General features: G+C 35.3%; 1 protein-coding gene across 22 annotated transcripts in view; it reads right to left on the reverse strand.

Annotated features, from left to right (window-relative positions):
• Positions 1 to 22,854, reverse strand: part of DLG2 (discs large MAGUK scaffold protein 2) — a 1,005,161-nt gene that overhangs the window by 383,574 nt on the left and 598,733 nt on the right. For all 22 annotated transcript variants that reach the window (XM_085216429.1, XM_085216427.1, XM_085216435.1 and 19 more), the window contains one exon: positions 4,393 to 4,443. In XM_085216429.1, coding sequence (XP_085072555.1) covers positions 4,393 to 4,443 — 51 coding nt within the window. The remainder of the gene's footprint in view (positions 1 to 4,392; positions 4,444 to 22,854) is intronic.

The following is a 22,854-nucleotide window of genomic DNA, read 5'->3' on the forward strand; positions in this document are numbered from 1 at the left end:
TAGGGACCATTTCTTGACCACTTCCTTCCACTCTGTTATTTTTGAACTAAATAAAGGAGGCTTTTCCTGGCACTGCATTGTCTTATAATCTTCCTCTTGAGAAGTCAAAGCATGATGCTGCAGGTACAATCAATACCTAAAAACTTAGAAAGAAGGAGAAAGCAGATATACTACTGAGTAATAGTGAAAACTCGATTTCCCAAACATACAAGCAGTGATCTCAGCCAAAACGAGCCAAAAAGATATACAAATAAGACATTGAGTCAAATTAAATCCTTGCATCATTTAAGACAATCCAGTTCTCACTTGCCTTTAGCATTAAGTAAAAGATAGCTCTTTATGCTTTGCCAGTTACATTTTTACAAAGGAAATGACTGATGAAAACAGCACAGTTCATAGTACAGTATGAATTTTGTGTTAGGGTAAGAAGGGGCCAATGAAATAAAAAATTAGGTCTGAAAAAGTTTTTCAAAACAGTCTACCTCACAACAACTTATATATTCTTACTTGTATGTAGATAGAGAATAAAAATAAATGCTGAAACATCAAATAATGATGTGAAAATAGCTTTAGCAATCATAAATGCCTACTTTTTCCTTTAGCATCTAAAGAGTAGGTGAGCAAAAAGTATTGAGATCTGAACTCAGACATTGACCTTGACATGAAACTAAAATAATATACAAGCAACTCACTGTCTTTCTTAGTCTTACTAGAGTGGAGTGGAATGGAATGGATCAGATGTAAGGGATTTACAATGATATCTAGTCCAACTGCCTGACTTGTTCAGGGCTAACCAAAAGTTAAAATGCATTATTAAGGGCATTATCCAAATGCCTCTTGAATGCTGATAGACTTGGGGCATCAACCACCTCACTAGAAAGCCTCCAGTGTCTGACAACCCTAAATGTTTCCTAATGCCCAATCTGAACCTCTCCTTGTACAGCTCTGTGCCATTCCCTTGTGCTTTGTCATCAGAGCAGAGGCCAGCAAGTCCCTCTGTTTTCCCTCCTCAGGGAGTTGTAGGGAGCACTGAGGTGATCTCTTAGCTTCCTCATCTCCAGACTCAAGTGCCCCAGGTGTTCTCAACCTCTCCCCTCACCCTCCCCATCCTGCTCTTTTACCAGTTTTATTGCCCCCCAGTGGGTTCTTTCAAGTACTGGGTGAGTTTATGTTGTGGAGCCAAGAACTGCGTTCAATAAGGTGAGGTCACATCACTGCTAAATACAGTGGGAGAATCACTTCTTCACTCTTCTTTGAGATAGCTATTGATATTGGCTGATATTCCATTAACTTCTAAGAAAAGCCTCTTTTCAGCCTCTTTTCAGCACAGAGCTCTATCCAGGACTCAATCAATTAAAGCTGTCCTCTCGCTCAGAGAAGTTACTGGCTTGTCACAGATTCTATTCAGTTATCCCTTACCCTGATACTGATTTATTTACAAGTGCAAATCAGTCTCTTGATTGACCTGGATACATTTTTCAGGCCATAAAATAATGAAAACTAACATCACCACATGAATACAAGTCATTTGATGTAGAATTTCCTTTTTACAGTGTCTTTAATATTCAGTATAAAGTAATGTCTTATTGCAAGGTATCTTTTCTAAGTGTGCACTTGGGCATTGTAACCCACTACAAACTACCAAGTCTTCATCTACACCTGGATCTGCATTTTATGCCCACAAGTTGGCAGAGAAACTCACACATTCTCTGAAGTAATTGAAGGAAATAAAATCTTTTTTTTTTTCTTAAAGAAAATTTGTTAGAATTATTTTAACTGTGCATTTATTTTACCTAAGTAGACCTCCATGAAAGCTCTAAATGAACTCATATTTTAAAATGACCCTCATGGGTTCAGAGATCAGTGAGAATACCTGATGAGTGGTTGATACAGTGGAAGAAGACTAAAAGGATAAAAGCAAGTCAGTGATGGGAGGCAGAGGTACAGTTACAGCTTCTGTAAATCCTGGGACAGCACTGACCACAGCTTTAGGTTCGATCTGTCCCAGATTCATCCTCTTTTTGAGCTCTCAATAAAGCCTTTTAAGCTCAAAACACCAAGTCTTGTTAAACTATAAACTGGGGCATAACGTTTTAAGTAGAAATAACTGAACAACAAGATATCGAAGAGACCAAAAATAAAACAAGCTTTCTATAAAGACCCACTGCTTTCATGAAGTAATTCCTTGGTAAACCAGCTGAGTCTCAGGCAGCTTGACGATGTTCAGTAAGGTTGCACTGACTTCCTCCCTGGCCCCTAAGCAATTTTTCCTTTAGTATTTCTCAGACCCCTCTGCTCCTCCCCAGCTCCATATGGGACACATTCTGCCAACATGAGTGCAATTGTTCTATGTTACCCCAAGAGATGGAGCCATCCTGGAATGAGAATCACATCTAAGCCACTAACTCTCTTCAGGAATACATCCCACAGATTCCTGTGATATGTGGATATCACTGCCCTGCCTTACAAAAGTCACAACACACCATAAATCAATTTATTTTTAACATTGTAAAATCCTTTCAATTATGTCGATTATTTCAAAATGTGGATAAAAGTGCCTGGTGATTTTTGGGATGCAGAGTTCTTTAATTCAGATAACTGGACTAAAATGGAAGGTTTATTACCAACTTTTTTATATAGTCAAACTACATTTTTATTTCTCTGCAGCAGCAACTTCAATACATTTTGCAGCTTTGCTATTAAATATAGAGAGATGATTTTCCATCTAATTTATAAAAGAATTTTTCTGGAAGAAAATGGGTAATCAACATGGAGAATGTCTTTCTTCTGAAAGTGCTGTTCGTCTAACATAAATGACAGCTACTTAAAGGCAATCACTTGTGTTTTATACCTCATACAAAAAGCAGCAGACACATTACTCTGCCTTTGAGACAAAACACTGATACATGTGACAGAACATTTCAAGCAGGAATAATCAGAAACCACGGATTCAGCTGCATCCAGAAAACAACTGAAATGTCCTCCATTAAAATCTGCAGTTTTGTTTTCTATTGTTTATCAGTTTTTAACTGATATTATATTAGATCATACGATGAATAACAAATTACCTGCATAAGAAAGGTACAGCAGGGGCAAATCAGATTGGTTTCTCAGTATTTACAGTGATAACTAACATATTTATTAAAAATAAAACAGTTTTCAAAATATCACCCAGGAGGCATGTGTTCTGCTCAGTGACCTTTGGAAACTCTAGCCCAATGAATAACTAGTGATGCATGAATAACTTCAGAGACAGTAGATAAAAAGTGCCCACAACCTTATACATTATCTGTTATGAGGATGGCTGTAGTAAAGAGATATATTGCTCTTTTGTAATTTGCCTGAGTGAGCAAATCAATAAGAATATAATCTTGAATCCCTGTAAATTGAATAGTTATGAAATTCATTATCTTGGACAATTAAAAATACAACATGCAGAAAAAGTGCAATGAATTGCATAATCCAAGCTTCTAATTTAATGGTAGTTTGCTACCTTACAGGCATTTGCTCATATGGCAGCAGTCACATCTTGATAAATCTGACCTTGTATTCAAACATTTTACACAGAAGGAATCCTGTGTTTGCTTCAAGATTATAAATCTTCCTATTACTAGCTTGTTGGTAGAATATTGAAGGCATTCAGCAATGACAATTTTGCATCCATTAGCAATCCCTGTGAATACTGTGATACATGACAAAGCTTAGACTTTCTTGCTCACACAATATGCTGCCTATCTGGTCCTGGTTTTGTGGCAAAGAAAGTTCATAGCGTAAAGGAAACAGTCATGTAGTCAAAAGACAATGAAAAAGCACCAAATCTAGGAAGATATGATGCAATGCAACATTTAAATGTATTTATTCTGTGCAACATTTAAACAACACTATGAACAAAGCCTTTGCTGTATGCTCTGTTTATACTTCACACAATTCAGGCTTGTATACTCTTTACATAAAGATATGGTCTACAGATTTTATGTAGTCATTGGAACTTTAAAAACACTTTTGCAATTTTTATCTTAGAAAGTAAGACTTCATGTCTTCTCTTAGCATGAAAGGAAATCGAGGAGGTTAAAAGAGAGAGGCTTCTACAATTCCAGGTCACAAACTAAAAGGGAGTTTCCATACCACATAGACTCTTGGCAATGATCTAAAACCTAACTGAGAATCCAGAAAAGCCTTCTGGATACTGCTCTGCAAGTAGCTACACCTGAAATATCTTAAAAACATGAGAGGCTTATGTTGTTGTATTGTTCACATTTTCATACTTTAGACTTGAAAATCTTTATTCAAAATGTAAATGATTGTATTCTTAAACACTTTTCATTTCATTAACAACTGTTATTTTCATCATAGATTACTTTTTCTTGTAAGAGAAGAATAAGTTACGCTTACCCTTTCCAATGTAATCTCTTCAAATTCATATTCGATTTCTGTTCCGTTGACCTAAAGAAGAAAATAAAATCAGAAAATTGCTTAAATACACAAGGAAGTTAATTTGGAAGGGATATTGTACAGATATTCCAGTCCAATCAGTATATTGAATCACACTTTTCAACATAGAGGTATCCAAATTATATACTACTTGGCTCCCCTCTGTTATGAATGGCAATGTAATCAAGCCTAAAAACTTAAAAACAGTACAAGTTACTATGTAAAGCACTGTGATAGTGGATAACTAAGGAATTTACATAATATGAGTAATATCTGATTCAGTATATTCTTGGACTTTGTGCAAATGATTAAATATTTTCTGAGGTAATAGTTCTATGTAAAAAACAGAAGACTTCTTAAAATTTTTCTCACAAATTGAAGAAAGATTAATTATTCATTGCCTTCTGATCTCCAATTTACTTTGCAATACAAAATCAGAGAGGAAATTCATAGCACTTATGCAAAAATGACTAACTGATACACATGCTGAAATATATCTTGTTTACTATATTAACCCAGGGCAAGAACAGAGTACCTTTGCAGCAGACAGTTGAAGAACAAAAAAACAAAGAATGTTAATGCAATTCTTATGCTGTGTTTCAGTGTCAAAATAAATTAAACTACAAAACGTGGAGCACCAAAATGGATTGTGCTGGACAAGAAATCTATCAGCTGAAGACATGACACTGATCTAAGCAGTACTCTGAAATCTTGTTCCCATCTGACACGGATTTTTCCTGTCCCTCTAGGCAACACACTTAACATGCCTTTCTTAGTTTCCTAATCTCTTAAATGGGCAGAGTGCTGCATTTGAGAAAGCTACAAAGTTGGCTACATTATAAGTGAACTGCATGGTACTGGAAGGACTTTTATGCTTCAGATCTCAAAGGAATTTCAAAGTTAGCTACAGTTAATCACCTATTTTTTAATTTTGCGAGAAAATACTTATGAGTCAAAAAGTACAGGATACTGTCCACTAATCATGTCTTATAGCTTTTATGATGATAGGATATTTCCTGGAAAATAGTTCTGCTCTATTGTTTTACTTAATTTATACTTAATGAAAATAAAATTAAAAAAAAAAGTAGGAATAAAAATTACATGAAATTTTAGGATTGTCCCTTGAAGGAACAATTTTATTATTTTTCAGAACAAGAATATTCAACAACAAGCACTCCTCCCCATTCCTAGCTGCTAATAATTTTATATTAACTTTCTAGCGGCAATCAACAAAAAATACTAACTACAATCATTCTTTATCTAGTCAATAACTTTTCAAATGTAATTAGGTATTTTTGCTGTGAATATTACAACTACGTACACGTAGCTTCCAAACAAAAGCTTCCTATAAAAACCAGCAAAACTATTTAATTTATCTGTAATTCAAGAATTGATAACTATGGAATCAGTAATAGAAATACAATCCTCAGAATTCGTGTTCAAAAAGAAATAGGGAGAAAAGCCCAAATAAAAAATCCATGCTTAGAGATGAAACACAAACTTGGCATAAATGAATAAAATAGAAAACATTTGTATTTTTTACATGATTACAATCTGCTAATCACATTACACTACATAAAAAACAGAGATGAGCCAACATTTTCCTACAGGATATTTTCCTGATTTATGTGATAAATTTACTGCTTTCTTCATAGAGTCTTTTATTGACATAGGAAACTAACTAGGTATGAACAGCTATACCAATTTTTGTCCTTTCTTGTCTAATGATAATGAAATCAAAGCTATCTACTTGTCTCTGTTTTCATGAACTTCTCTTTTATCTTAGGCTGGAGGATAGCTCTGATCCATGTCTTCAATTCCTCAGTCTTGGTCTATAAAGCTGTCTTTGCTTCACTGCTTATAATCACTTTTCCTTTGCATTAAAAACTCATTAGCGCAGCAAAATGGGAAAAAGAGGGACATGAGAAGTGAGCAACCCCTATATAAAGATGAAAGGAGAAGACACAAGCTGAATACTCAACCGGTATCTGCACACAAACAATATCTTGATTACAATCAAATAAGGAGTTCCTTTTATCGTCCAAAGTCCCAATTCTAAAAAGGTTCAGCTCAAATCTCCATGAATCACAGCAGAGATCTTTTACCATATTCCATAGCAGCAGGAATGATATGGATTAAAAGACTGATCTTGATCCAACTCCTTTTGTTATTTAAGCTTACATGTAGTTCACTGTCCTCACTTGCTCAGAAGACCAACACAGTTATTTCATAAAGGTTCAAATAAGATACTGCAAGTACACGATGCAAGTGAAATGATGATATATGCAGTGCCATTTGTTAGTAGCACCACTTTATTTCATATTTAGACTCTCTGGCTGCACCCACACTGCTAAATTAGAGTGAGTTTTCAGCCAAGCCTCAGTGCTTAAGGCTGTTTCTGTCTGGAGACTGTTGGAAACAGATAGCCCTGGAGCAAGACAACAGTTAAGCAGGAGAATCATGGCTCCATTGCTGAAACTGGCTTGTTGGTACTCTTATTTAGCAGCATACAGGCATACCCTCTCCTTTTGTCTATTAAAACTTGACAGCTTCTGGCCTGAAAAGGCTCCTGAAAAAGCTGCCTAAGCCATCAACTTCCATTTCTTGCAACTAGTGGAAACCTGTTCCTGGAGGTGTTCAAGAAACATTTAGCTGTTGTACCAAGAGGCAGGGTTTAGTGGGAAATGGTGGTAGGTGGATGGTTGGACTGGACGATCTTGAAGGTGATTCTACGATTCTATGATTCTTTCTGCTTACAGTAATTTTCTGATCACTGATTTTAGATCAGACTGCAGATAAAATGCGTTGCAAAATTTGCTGTGTTCTATATGATTTTAGATACCTATGAAATATTCCAAGCCGTTTCTTAGGGACACGATTTAATGCAAAATACTGGTGGTAGGTGGACAGTTGGACTAGGTGAACTTAGAGGTCTTTTCTAACCTTAATTCTCTTTTGTGGTCATCTCTTCTTTTCCTCCACAGCCAAAGAAATCACAAGTATTTGCAAGCTGCTTTGTAATTATTATTTCCCATTCTTTCAGAACTTCAAGTTTGACAATAGATATCCTTAATCTTGACTAAGTTTGCTATCTATAATGCTGAAAAATGAAGTAGTCATCTGGTTCTCTTTATACTCATTGGAGAGGAACAGATACTTCTAGCCCTTAAGTCATTTCATCCTACATTAGACATCTCAGATAGGTTATTTGAACTGTGCCCCTGAAGTTTCCTTTCACTGAATACAGAGTCTAAAACTGAAGCATGAAGTTTGGTGAGCACTTGCCTTACATAAATTTTCTTTGAAATTCTCCTAACTCTAGACTGATGAAAAGTCCTACATAACAGATACAATATTTCTTTTACAATTATTACATTAGTGAAAGGCCTGAAGTCTGGTTTAGGAGATTTTCCAGTTTCTTACTGTTGGAGATTTATCTTCACATGTAACTGGAAGCATATATAGAGCTTAATATCTAGCATGTTCCCCCATAAGTCAAAAAAGTTAGGATGTCATCTTGGAACATGACTTCCCTCTTGACTTCCCTCTCTGATTTGGGAAGCTGGGATTCTCTGTATGGAAAATCAGTGCTCAACAGCACCTGTGACAGTAAGATGCCCAAAGGAGGGCAACAGCTTGTCTAAGAGGACTGGCAGAAATTGATAAGGAGAGCACAAGTTGAATGCATGGGAGGATGCAATCAATCACACTTCTGAAAGGCACAGAGTCTGGAGTCAAAATATATCTCATGCAGGAACACCCAAAAGATGCTGTTGGCCCAGACAAAACAGACAACATGAATGAAACCTTTAGGTAACTTCTGAGGGCTTTTAACGTCTACTTTTCAGCAACAGCATCACCAACACGTGCTTCTGATGAGAGAATTATCAGCCTCCTGTCCTTAAATATATTCAGGATCTAGAGCGTGATGAGTTTTCAGCCCCTTTAGAACAAGTTACCATTACTCAGTTAATTCCAATGTTCAAAATAACTGCTTGAAGGCAACAGTTGCTTTACATTTACAGCTGCACTGTTATGTTTGAGGATTCTTCCCAGCTTTTGATATGAACATTTCTTTAAGAAAGAGACGTAATGTGTAGTAACTATCCAGATACCAGCACGCAAAAGACTTTTTCTGGTGAAACTCTAATCAATTCTAGAGACCACAGCCTAGGATATATAGATAACAGTTTATGATGAGAAATAAGGAACAGGTAAAAAGATGTTCCCAACAAACAATTTTTTCAGAAAAAGTGAAATAAAGCCCCGCACACAGAACACCAAGCTAAGTTTCTCACCAACCTGGACTTGTTTGTTCTTAAATTATTTGACTTTCCAGGAACTTCGTCTCATCCAATGAAGTTTAAGAATGTCAAGCAGAGGAAGGAGTCCCTTATGAAAATCAACTTTAAAACAAATTCCCAAATCCATGAGAATCTATACTATTTATCATTTTCACATATTCTTGTGTTTTTAAGACTGTTACATGTATTATTTCTTCCTGATTCTTTATTTATGTCTCTGCAATTACTTGATGACAGTGTCACTGAAATGCAGGAATAAAACTCATCAACACTGATGACAGGTTAGAAAGCTGACAGTACTTCACTGCAGCACTGGGTGCATGGACTGAATTAATATGGAGTTCTGGTGAGGGGTTTGGTGGTCATGAGGTGGTGCTATTCAGGCAAAAGTCACTCATTACATAGGCCAGATCTTTTCAAGAAGAGATTGCATTAAATAAAAATTACAATATCTCTAGACTCCTACTAAAAACAAAACCCATTTTAATTATATTTTGTTGGACATTGTTTTTTAGCTGTGTTCAGGAAAAAAGACTGCTGCTTCCACTTTCATTATCATATTCATAGGAAGATAACTACTCTGTTACTGATTTTCACTCATCATATAATTTTGATTCTTTTGCTTGAACAGTTTCATCAGTTGCCTAACTGTCCAACACTCCATACAAAATGCACATTGCCAATATCTGATTTACAAGTATCCTAGCACACATTTGTCCTTTAAAAAGTTCCATTTCATGGCACAATTAAGATAGTATGTTTTACATTTAGGAAACACCAAGGTTATTTCGGTATTCTAACACGTACAAGATTTAAACAGCCCTGCATTATTTCTTTTATATCAGCAAGATGAAAGAGTAATCTTTATTTAGTTCTTGGTCATCTCCAGATGTAAGTTATTTCTTCAGTAGTTGACAAAGCTCCCTCACTGTTCTCAAGAAACCTGCTGTTCTTTTGATATTCTTTTCCAAGTGCATTCAGTTTTCTTTCTCACTTCATATAAACATACTGGAAAGAGTATCCTCTGTTCCATGATTTCAAATATGATTATTTCATCTTTTTGATCTGTCCTAAAGAGACTGCCAGAATTCTTTTCATGCCACTTTCATTTATCTGAGTGAGTGCATTTTATGTGCTTTTTATAAAAGATAGCCTACATCTATTTTTAATCACTGTGCATAATAAGCCCACTTCCTTCTTTTCCGTCTTATTTCTTCCAGGAAATAGGGCAATATGTTAAGCTCATCGAACAGAAATGTAACATAACATAAAACTTTTTTATCATCACACAACTATTCTGGCGTGAAGAATCATGAATGAAAGACTTCATGGTTTTGTAATAACTTTGTACTTTATCAGGAAAAGATCATACAGTATAAGTGCAATATATATATGGATTCTTCCACAGGTTTGTAGGCGTACCTACAGAGCACCTGGCCATCACTTGTTGTTCATCTTTTAGGGAAGACACCACCCTCAGCCTCTAGGGAAGATACCACTCTTAGAGCAGAGCTCAAGAAGAAAAATCCAGCTTTTAGTCAACACCAGTAAAGATTCACAGTGCAGTCATGATCTTCTTATACCTTCCTCAAAAGGTGTTTTTTTTTTTTTTTGCTTATTATATATATTGTATATAATATATATAATATATATTAATATATATTATATATATTATATATATATATATATATATATATATATTATATTTTGCTTTTCCTCTTCAGTGTCTCATGCCCTTGTTCAGGTCTTGATTTTTATTTTACTTTCTTCTTTACTGTTTGTGTATCATACTCATTCTTTCCTAGTCCTTCATCCTTCCTCACTGTTATCTTTGGTTTTCTCGTTTTAATCCTCTTGCAGAAAACACCCATTCATTGAGTAACCATTATCATTTTTCTCTATTTGATTCCCAAGTCCCTAATTTCATCTTACCTTTTTTTCAGAACAAAATCTGAATGTTTATTCAATGTTCTCTTCATGTTCTGCATATGACCATCCCCTAACACTTGCGCAGCTTCTCTTATCTGCAAATTTAGTCTCCACTGCCATCTCTGATTTATATTTTTTACTTCTTCCTACCTTCTTACTACATCCAAATCTTTTTTGTTCCTTCACACACAGATTAATGCATGTAAATACATGAACATATTTTATCTAAACCAACTTCAACAAAAGCATCATTTATGATTAGCTTTCCTCCTTAACTTTTTCATCTATAATTTTAATACAGTCTTCTCTTCTAACTCTTAATCCTTGATTTACTGTGTTAATACGCTTCACCTGCTTATCCTTAATTTCAAAATGTGGCCCAAGCAAAGGACTCTCTTTCAGTTTTCCCTTTTTTGTCTTGCAGTTCTCACTCCTCACAATCCTTTCCCCCGTTCAGCATCAATATAGGTGTTTTATAACCACATATACCTCAAAAGAGATGTGTTCTACACATTTTTAAGTGCAAGCACTCAGCATACCCAATGCTGACCCACCACAGAACTCCCAGTTTCATACATAACCCATGAAGCAGATTAAAGCAGAGGTCATAATTTCAAAAGGGGAATATAGTAAATGGAAATGAAAAAATACCTGTGTATTATATTCTGTTTAGGCTAGCTGTTCCAAATTATTTCAAATCAGAATCAACAAAAGAAGAATTATGCAAATGACAGCTTTTATACATACAAACTTCTCTCTTTAACTAGGAGAAATTCTTTCATATTAGCTATCCAACTTAGGTTTAGCTGTCACCTAAGGTCTTTTTGGTTTATTTGTTTGGTTTTTACAGGCACGAGGGAGAGGACTCAACAGAGAGTGATTTGTGTTACATAGTTTATTATTCTCATGGACTTGCCATTTGAGGAACCTGTGTGTGCTTAACTGATTATATAGAGCTATTTCAGACTTTTAGAATTTGTATTCTAAAAAAATATTTCCTAAAATTCCTTACCCATGAATCTCGATTTATACTATACATCAATGTAAGAATTTGAAGCAGTGCTTTCCAGAGAAGTAAATACAGTCATTTCTTCCACAAAATTACATCCTTTCTTGTGCAGCTCAGGTCATTTCCTATACAGCTTTAGAAGTTTGCAGTCAGTCTGCTTTTCATTTTCTTCTGTGCTTCTGACATTGCTGACACTCTAACATCTGACTAATCATAAACTTTCAGTTCATCAGGATCCTGTATCTCTAGTCCTTCTCAGTTTTAGAAGAAAATTCATCAAACTTTTCAACTGACTCAACAGTACATATATTTCTGGAAGTTATTTTCTTGTATAATGTTTTATTCCATGTGCAAGACACATAAAAATGGAAAATTGCTGTTGCTTGATTGATATTATTTCACCAAATGAGACTATGAAGTAGTTGTAACTTGTCACATACGAGGTTATTTTCCTAATGTTCAGTACTGTAATTTGCGTAATTTTATTTAAAATGGTGATAACTATGGTTGAAGTGAATAAAAGAAATTAATAAACTGTGAGTTGTATGATTCATTTAAATACTTAAGAAAAAAATTTCACCTGGTTTTAGAAATATATCAATAACATTTTAACTGGCAAAATTCTAGGCAAGAGATATATGGAAACCATTTGTTGCATTTATTGATATCCATGGTGTTCTGTATAGAAATCAGATGCTGAAATATGTAATATATATATGCAGCCACATCCATTTTCTACATAAATACATGTATAAACAACATCAAACCAACATCACATAATCTCTTGCACTTTATTAATTGATCGCATACTCTGACTCATACTATTGTGCCTAGAACAGTCTCCCAACAGTTTTACTTACTTTTAAGCCCTTTTAAGGGTTAATACTCCCTTCCCTGTACTTTCTCATTGCTGCTGAGCAAACCACAATCAATGAATTCTCTTGGTTTCTTTTTTCCTTGTTTATTAACTCTGGAATAAGTACTGAAGGCTTTACCATACTCTCAGTAACTGGTGCAATCCCAATGGTGTTGTTGGGCCTGTACCAGTGAAACTGATCTCACACTGATTCATCTGTGAACGTAATTACACCTGCAGGAGGGTGCAGACTTGAAAAGGTAATTAATACTTCTGAACTAATAACAATATATAAGAAGGACAATACACATAAATAATACCTCCGCACATTTATTAACAAACATTTATGAATTCCACAGAACAGTATTTTAGTTGCTTTACAAGAAATATTCTAACAGTGGAAAGATCCACTGTTTCTACTAAAATCTTGGAATACTCTTTAGTGTGTGTATGGGCAGGAAGCCACAGTCTCTTTGTGCTCTACAACGAAAAGCATAGCAGAACAGCTCCCTCATGCCCAATTAATTCTGCTGCAGAAAAAAAAGCAAAAGACAATCTGAACAGCTGAGCCAAATTCAAAGCAGTTTTCTGCTTCTTCTCACAAGCTCAGAGAAAGAAAATTGGTGCAGCTTCTTGTTCACAGGGATTAACCAAGCACACATTAGAAGCAGCTAATACAGCACAACTTATCACCATCTGACTAAAGACCAACTTGTCCTATTAATGAAATCAGTCTTATTAACTCCCAAGAAGAGCTCCTGGAGTTTAGTCTCTAGTTTGAAAGAAAGATGGACGACTTTCAAAGATGATATATATGGACAAAGGGTTCCATAAAATTAGAACATATTTGTGTCTGTCTACATGAAAATCAAATGCCTGGAGAACAAAATAGAAGCAATTTTCTGATTTATTTTACACAAAATCCCTTCAAAGTAATATCCATTGTCTGTGAAAGAAATAAAATCGTATTGAAAGCACCAGCTGCAAATTATGTTTGTCCTCCTTCAGGGGAATAAAAAGAGGTCATATGAGCAGTTGGAGACTTTTACAGTTTATAGAATAAGAAAGAACACTATTAATACAACAGCAATCTGCTTCTATTAAAGAGAAAGATGATGGTGAAATCAAGGTGATTAATCAAACTTGTACTCTGCATATTATTTGAAAAATTACTCTAGCTCAATAATTTCAAGACAAACACAGTATGTTATCCTCAATTTTCAATCACCTTTGCAAAGTTCAAATCCTGACTTTGGACCTTACGCAAGATTATCATTATTATTTTTTTTATGACCACATTATTGCCCAATTAAACTTGGTATAGAATGAAACCACAACACTTGCCAAAATCCAGTAAAGAGGTTTTCTGCCTAGCTAACGTAAAGCACTGTGTATTCAGTACAAATAGTAGAAGACTGAAAATAATTGAAAGTTATAAGCTACAGTCACCTTCATGAAGAACACAAGTTTACAAACACATATCACTAGACAGCTGATTTAGTATGTTAATTTAAGAGAAAAAAAAAAAGCAAAAAACAATTGCATTCAGTTGTCATTTCTCATTACTATTGATTTCCACAATGTGGACATTTATCTCCTGAATGTGTCTCTGCTTTCTATGACCCTCAAACTAAGTCAACCTTCTACAGAAAATTATGGAAGTCAGAATTTTTATGATCAGGAAAACAAGTATTATCAGTGGTATATTTGGGTTTGCAGCAATATTCAGAATGTTAGGTCATATAAACACTGATTAAAAACATAATTTGCCATCGAGGCTGATTCACCCATTCACTGCGTTAAAAGTGGCATTTTTTTTTATTATGTAAAATGGGAATTAGATATGAGTCACACTCCAAAACAGTCTACACACTGTACAACAGTACAGACCTTGCTTCAGAACGTTTCCCAAAACTGTGCTGAAGGTGAGTTAGTTTTACAGCACAGATCAGCTGATCCCTGGCTAGAAATTTCAGTTGTTAATTTATCATTTTTGTGAAAATGATATGGTGTTCACTCAGATTTAGCTAGATCACATGCATGGCATTTCAAAATTCTTATTAAAAATCAACACAAACAATGTCAAAGACTTAATATATAAACTGCAGTGGATAATGTTAAGAGTAATACATACAAGAATATAAGGGAAGGTACCTCTACCTAACCAATATTACTACAAATATTACAGTGTATACTGCCAAGATAACAACTTGCTTTGGCTGAACTTCAAGAGGTACTTTGCAAAGTAGGACTTCAACCAGTGCCAGGTAAAAAAAATAAATATCCTTGAAATTAGAAAGTTTCCTTGTACAAATAAGTTGTGTATGTACCTCTGGATTGAAGTGTCACAGAAATGAAGGCCTTCAATTTCCAATGAAATAAGAAAGCAATAGTTTTCAATATTGAGCTGTTTCTTCTTTGCTTCTTAGGTTATCCAGGTTCAAAGGAATACTGCTATGTCTGACATCAGCCATGAAAATTTCTCCTATCTCATGTCTGAAATCCTTTGTGAAATGAAGGCTTGTGGACTGGGAAAACTCTTTCTTCTTTTGTAAAATTAAAACTATTCAGATAATGACATCAATACAGAGTTGTGGCTTTTTTTTCATTTTTGAAAACAGCTTTCATTTAAGGCTTACACTATTTTGTAGAGTGAAATCTATCTACAAGCATCGTCTGAAACCACAGACATTAAGTCTATAAATAATTATTTACATGTTCTCTTCAAGTTACGTTTCCCAATTCAGCTCAGAATTCTGATACCATGATGAAGTAATTCAGAATTAAATTAACAACACACAAGAAAGGAGCCTTGTGTACTTCAAGAGCTTGTACTTCATGGCTTAAGACCACGGATTATACTATAAAAGCATATTTGCAAGTGGTTGTGTTAACCACTGGATCCTTGCAAATCCACAGACCCAGCCAGTTTTAGTGGACTAGTGGACTGCTACAAAGTACAGTAATGTTAACTATGAGTCTACAGTGTAATACCTAAAAAAGGACAAGAGTAGAAGCTAATTCAAGGCTAAGGAGAGCAAGACAAAAACAAATTCCAAAAACATTTAACTGTTAGAGCAAGGCAATTCTAGGCTGGCTCAAATCTCCAAGTGGTTCAAACAAGCCTGATAGACATGCTGTGCTCTAAAATCTTCAGCACATACTGGCTTCCTGCACAAATTTTCTTGGATGAATTAAAAACGAAGTATATCTGGGCATAGAGGAGAGGTATGTATAGACACACAAGTGTGTATGACTTTTCTCAGAAAAGAAGGACTGATTAGAGCCGTGCCTTGCTGGCTTCCCTACAGCGGAGGCTATAAGGATGAGAAGAGCTGCCCAATGGGAACAGACTCACAGGGAGTCATGAAACCTGGCCCTGCTTTGGGGGTTATTTCAAACTAAATTCACTGTAGTCTGAAGGACCCACTGTTAATGATCAGGGGGTATTCAGAAACCCATCTTCCAGCTTATTATTATTATTATTTTGGTCAGAAAGTCTAATTCATGAATTGTACCAAGTGCTCTCTTTTAGAGTTCAATAACACTCATTTCTTGTTAATGGTAAAGTTTAAATCAAACGTTTACAGAAAAAGTCTTTTGATTGAATCTCAAGGTGAGGGTTATACACAATTGAAAATAGAAAGTATTAGACTTTTGCAGAGTGAAAATGTGAAGGGGTAATTAGATATGTGACAAGGGGATGCTTTTACTCCGTGGATTGATAGGATGCTAATATTCATACAGACAGTGACAATGAAGGTTTTCTTCTGATTTTTCACATGATATGATCCACAGCATTCAAATATTCAAAGTAGTGCTTATTTCTGAGGAAGATAAAATAAACCTCCTAAAGCTTGAAGTTATTTAATGATTTGCATTTACCCTTAGTTAAAAGCTGATGTTAAAAGTCAACAGTCTCTAATGATACTTAAACATTCAAAATTTCCTCCAGAATTTATAAAGAATTCATAAAATATTTATTTCACTCCTCTCCCATCTGAAGGAGTGAAAACAGGTATATTTTTACTCCATAATCACTTTGGCCCTTTTGTAAAGATATTCCATTCTAAAACGATGTATTTTTCAAGAAAAGTTTTGAAATATTCTGGTTTTGAAATACAATGGGTATGAAACAGAAGCAAGTAAATCAGATGGATAAGATGAATAATCTTATAAATAAGATCCATTCATACTTTCACTTTGGGTTTTGGAGTGCAATAACGTTTTTCTATTACCTATCATTAAATAGCACAATCCTATTCATGCATGTTTCAGGAGGAACTGTATTTTTAACTCCATAGTCCTGTGTTATGTAACACATTTTCACTAATGATCTGAAAAAATTTTAGAAACATGAATTAAGCCTATCTTGTCAATACTGCTACTCTAAAAGAAAAATCTTTTATCCCACTACAGAAATGATGACATGCAGAACACAGCAGTGACTACTAGGCCAAACAATATTGCTGCACTATAATTCAAGGGCAAAATCAGAGAAGCCAAACCATTACATATTTTAAAAGCTGGCACAGAGCTCTACCTCATTTTGTTAAACTGTTGTTTAACAATCTGGAAAACATAAGAGACCTTTGAGACAATAAGATGTACGATCTAACTTCCAAAACTATTGCCAAACTAATTAGGAGGAAGAAACAAATTTATTCAGATGCTTAGTAAATGAGTAAATTTATATATATAAATCCTTATATACATACTTTCGTATGGTTAATACATTTTAAAACACTAACTAAAAAAAAATCCCAATTCCAAGAGCTTCCTACCTTTGTAAAAATTCAGATTTTGGCCTTTCAGACAATAATTTCCTTTGTCTCCTCTAGTACCTCTCTCTTCAAATATTTGCTCACCAGTCAAAGTTAAACAGCACAATTCGTATTTATTATGAATGCCAAATGTCTTAAGCTCATGCCTTCCCTCCTTCATATCACTTCTTTAGGTCCATGCTGTGCCTATTTTTTAATATCCAATGAAAACCTCTACATTAGTGAATCTCAGAAATTTTCAGGTTTTTTTTTGCTTTTTTTTTTTTCCCCCGCTCAGAATAGGAAGAATTTATTTTTCCCTGCAGCCTTCATTTAAACCCTTATGCATCTTCTTTCATGTGCTAAATTCAGGTGCACTGGCTGAGCTAGTTGACAAAAAAAGCTGAAACCTTCTGCTAACTTCCCCATTTTGGCATCCTCAGAGCCTCCACACTTCCCAGTACAGGAGCAACCGAAGGGGACTGAGCTCTGGGTGTCCCTATGCACAGATCCATCAAAGCAGCTGCACCCATGACCTTGATCAGCATGCATAAAATAATGCAAGGAGTTGATTATAGATCACAAAAACCTAAACAAAGGAGTCTGAAAATCACTTCTTCAGGAAATGAACTCAGTGTAGTCAGCACAGTTAGCAAAGCAAACAAATAATTAAATAATAATAATAAATAATGATTTGGAAGAATAAAGGGAGATCAATGAAATACAAGGAACTCGCTGGGACCAGAAGGAGAATAAAGTACATATATCTTAGCTCTTATATTCAACAGTATCCTGGATTGCATCAAAAGCGAGGTGGTCAGCAGGAGAGGGGAGGGAATTGTCTGCCCTCTGTACTTTGCCTTCATGAGGCCTCATCTGGAGGAGTGCGTCCAGGACTGGCACCCCCAGCACAAGAAGGATGCAGAGCTGTTAGAGTGGGTCCAGAGGAGGCACACGAAGATGATCAGAGGGCTGGAGCACCTCTCCTATAAAGAAAGGTTGAAGGATGTGGGCTTATTCATCCTGGAGAAGAGGAGGCTGCAGGAATACCTCATTGTGGCCTTTCAGTATATGAAGAGAGTTTATAAATAGGAGGAAAATCAATTTTTGACATGAGTGGATAGCGTTAGGACAAGGAAGAATGGTTTTAAACTAAAATGGGAGATTTAGGGGAGATGTTAAGACGATAGAGGGAAATCTTGGAGAGGTGCTGGTACAGGCTGCCCAGAGAAGCTCTGTATGGCCCATCCCTGGAAATGATCAAGCCCTATTTTGGATGAGGCCCTGATTTAGTGGCTGGTAACCCTGCCCACAGCAAGGGTTGTAAACTAGGTGATCTTGACCATCTATGATCTTTGAGGTTCCTTCCAACCCAAACCATTTTGTGATTATGTGATTCTATGATCTTTGTGACAAGTAGAGGGAGGAAGGGGCCAACAAAAGTATCTGAGAATTTAAGAGTAACGTGAAGATAAGGTGAAAGGAAAATCAAATTCCATCATTTAAAACAAACAAACAAACAAACAACTAGGAAGGCTCACATCATCTCCTGAAAACGATGCAGAAAAACCAGTACTTCTCACTTAACTCTGCAGCATTTTGGAAATAAATAAATAAATAAATAAATAAATAAATGAAGCTTATTCTGTGCAACAGAGAAACTGAGATGATTCATAGAGTATTAAATTAATGCTTCTCATTATACAATAGCACCTAAAATTTACAGCCAGTGAATAAAGAACAAACTCCCACAAATGTTTAATTGTGCTTAAAATGCCACAGAATAATTCATTTTGTACCACTGAAGCTTCCTATCAAATTTATTCTTACATTCGAAGCTCGCCAAGCCAAAGTTTTCAATTTACTGAACATAGAAATAAAACTAATTAACTGTTTCTTCTGTTCTAAATCATAAAGAATAACATACAATATATCAGAATAAGGCCTTTTCTTTCATCTTGTTCAAGAAAAGTATACTGAAGGAAAACAGTCCCTCATAGGATGATTTTTTCAGCTATTGAGTTGAAAGGTTTTAAAGTCAACAGAATCAAAGGTTTAATTACATGAAGACATTAATGAGACAAATCACACCACTTACTAGTTACATACCAACAGTAAAACTGAAATTTATTTTTGGTGGACCACTGGAAATATTACATTTGAAAATGCATTGTGAATACTAAGCATTTCTGTTACTCCCTTCTCTCCCTGATAACACTCAGGAATTCTTGGAGAATAGTGTGTTCACTGAAATGGAAATGGACTGGGTGTGCGTGGCAGAAAAGGAAACAAAAATAGCTTGTTGAGCTGCTGAGTCAAGAGCTAAGTGGAATCAAGAGAAGTCTCCATTTGGTATATAAAAACACCTTTTATAAAATAAAATAGCCTGACCTTACTAACTGATCTACCTTACTAAGTGATCAGTTGTGAGTAGTAATGGTGGAGTAAAGTAAAACAATCTATTTAACAAAATTTGAAAATTCATACTTATTCCAATGTTTCATGTTCACTTTGTTAAGTATAATGAAAATGATAGTTATAATAGAAAAAGCAGATCTGATATAGGAAAAATTATATGCAGTTTCGATAAAACTTTTGAAATAGGCTAAAGAAGACAGCTCATTTTTTGGCAGAAAAAGATAAATAGGTATTGCTAGTGAAGTTTCATGAAAAGCATCTTGATCAAGCTATCAGTCAGCAATAAAAGACTAGTATGCCAAACACTTCCATGGTATGCAGTACTTGCGTAGAATAGAATCACAGATTGGTCTGGGTAGGAAGAGACCTTAAAGACACATTCATTCTAACTCCCTGCCGTGGGTGAGACACCTCCCACTAGATCAGGCTGCCCACAGCTGCATCCAACCTGGCCTTGATATATTGACTTATTTTTAAATTTTGTTTAACAAGTTGATTTAGAATTACTCAGACTTCTGGAATATGTATTGCAGGGAAAGAATTAAAGAACAACCAATCAAGAGTAGAGAAAGACAGGATATGAGAAAAAGAATGTGGACATAGGAAGTGTGGTGAAAGTCTTCAGAGCTAAAAATTTCTGTGAGTTCCTCCATCAAGAGGCTTGCTAGACTCCAAACACTTTGAAGCATGACAACAGGAGCAGACCTCTAAGATAATTCCAACCCATTGGGAGTGTTAAACACAGTTCTATTATGAGAGAGGACTGACAAGCATTGTCCACTCACATCATGGATGCAGTGAGCATTGGACAGGAAATGATGTAATTGAACTTAGTTTCTCTGATCTGTAAAATAATTTGCTCCTGTGGATTGCTAAAGGAGGAATCTCATGATAATTAAAAAAGAATGATAACTTTCAGATACTATATTAATCAGCTAACTAATCCACTAGGCTTAGTTACATATTCACAAGAGATGTTCCTGGTCATTCACAGTCTTCTTCCAGGTAGGTTTGTAAGTCCTGACATTGCTAAAAGGCACATGCTTAACTCGTATTCAAATTTCAAAATAATAATTAAGTTCAGCTTTCTCTTATCTCCCTGAACTGACCTGTCTGAAAAACAAAAACAAAAAAACCCAATCCCAAACGCATTTTACAGTGTAATCTGCCAAATGCTATTTCCTGCAAGATAAATGATATAATGATAGCTGCATTATTATACACTTAGCTCATGAAGTTTTGGAAGATTTTCCTCTGCCTTTTCAAATACCTAAGAAAGCGATGGTGGGAAAAGTGCCAGGAGGGGACACAGACAGGACAGCTGACTCAAACCGACTGGAAGGATATCCTACACTATATAATATTACGTTCAACAATAAATGCTCAATGAAAGGAGTAGGAAAGGGAGGACGTTTGTGGTTATGGCATTTATCTCTCACGTAATTGGGAGTCCCAAACCACTTTCCCAAATAAGAGGCTGGGGGAAGAGGTCATTTGTCCATATGTTTGTCAGTCTTTCCCATTCTGAAGAATGCTCAAGCATATAAATTCTAATGAGTATGAACTGCTTACTTGTAAAGCAAAATCCATACGTCCTGTGGGGCACTACGTTGGCCTCAGCAGGCAGGCTTCACCTTGGCATTTATTCTTGGCTAGTTCCTCTTTAGTAGCTCTGTTGTGTTCCATTTCTAAGGGACATAACTCTTCCCATACAAGAAGAAAGTAACAAACTCAGAATTGTCTATTTTTACAACAAGCACCTTGTTTTTATTTATCTACATCACATCATGTATTGGAGACTGAAACAGCCCACAGGCACTTTTCAGTCTACCATCAATATTTCTCTTGGGCGCATCTTGTCGTTTTATTGACTTCTGTGATTGTATTTCTGTGATTATTCTGTGAGTGTTGTTTTCTTGGTTGTTGTTGTTATTTTGTTTTGTTTTTTGTTTGTTTTTAAGAAAAAGTGACACTAGTATAAAAGCGATATAAAACTGCATACGTATTGATAAACTCTCTTGAGGGAATAAATCATACTGATTGAACATCTTGTCACTAATGCAATTGCATCTGTATTTAGGAATTCTAACACTGTAACTGTGGACTGTTCTGGGCACAGCTCCAGCACTGGAAATGAGAACTGAGGCTCACAATGTCCCTCTCGATGGACCATAGAGAACAGCAAGTGTAAAGTGTCTCATTAAAATTGAAGAAAAGACAGACCTATTGGAAATGAGACCACAACAGATGGTTCTGATGTTAGGAAGGAAAACTGAAACTACGAAGCTGTTTAGGAAAGTTTAATGTAAACAAACAAAGAAATTTTATTTCACTGTTCCACTCTTCCCAATGGTTGAAATATCCAACAAGAGATTTGGCTCTCTGGTTTTACAGCAGTGTCATTCTTCTAATTTGCTCTTGGCAATGATCTTTGTCTGTGTCCTGCACAATAATTTCCAAGTTTTAAAAATTGTCAGAAAAAAAGCTGGCAAGGACAGCTCCTATTAAACTTCCTCATCAGTAGCCTTCTACAAGTCAGAACCCAGCAAAAATCAGTGGGGTGAATAATTACGTTTATGCACTGGAAATGTAAGAAACAGATATGGACATCTGACAGCTGAGAGACATTAATTAGGAGCTTTAGAATGATCACTAAAAGTATACAAGAAGATCATACATTGCTTGGCTAGCTTCATACTACTTCCTTTTCTTGTATCAAGCCTGTTATTCTCTATTACATACCCATTTTGTTATGTATCTGTATGTACTTAACCTTCAACTGTGGTTGCTTTTAAAGTCAAAAATGAAAGTGTTATCAAATAATTGTAAAAAAAAAAAAATTTTTTTTTTTACTTTAGTAAAAGCATTTTAGGGTAAAATTACTTTGTTTTTCATTTCTTTCTCTCTTTCTTTCTTTCTTTCTTTCTTTTTTTTTTTTTCTATAAGCCACTAAAATGAAAAGGCATTAATAAGAAAACATAAAGTCATCCAGCTTGTGCTATTATTTGTCATGTACAGTTATCAACTACAAAAGAAATACAGACAGAAATGGCCAGAGCAATTTTCAACTTTTTAATATTGTACTGTGAATCCAGAATCTTAATATGGATGTATGCTGCTCTACAAAATAAATAGTCATGATTT

This window comes from Meleagris gallopavo, chromosome 1, assembly GCF_905368555.1.
Source record: "Meleagris gallopavo chromosome 1, MGAL_WU_HG_1.1, whole genome shotgun sequence".
In the NCBI taxonomy this organism is placed as follows: domain Eukaryota; kingdom Metazoa; phylum Chordata; class Aves; order Galliformes; family Phasianidae; genus Meleagris; species Meleagris gallopavo.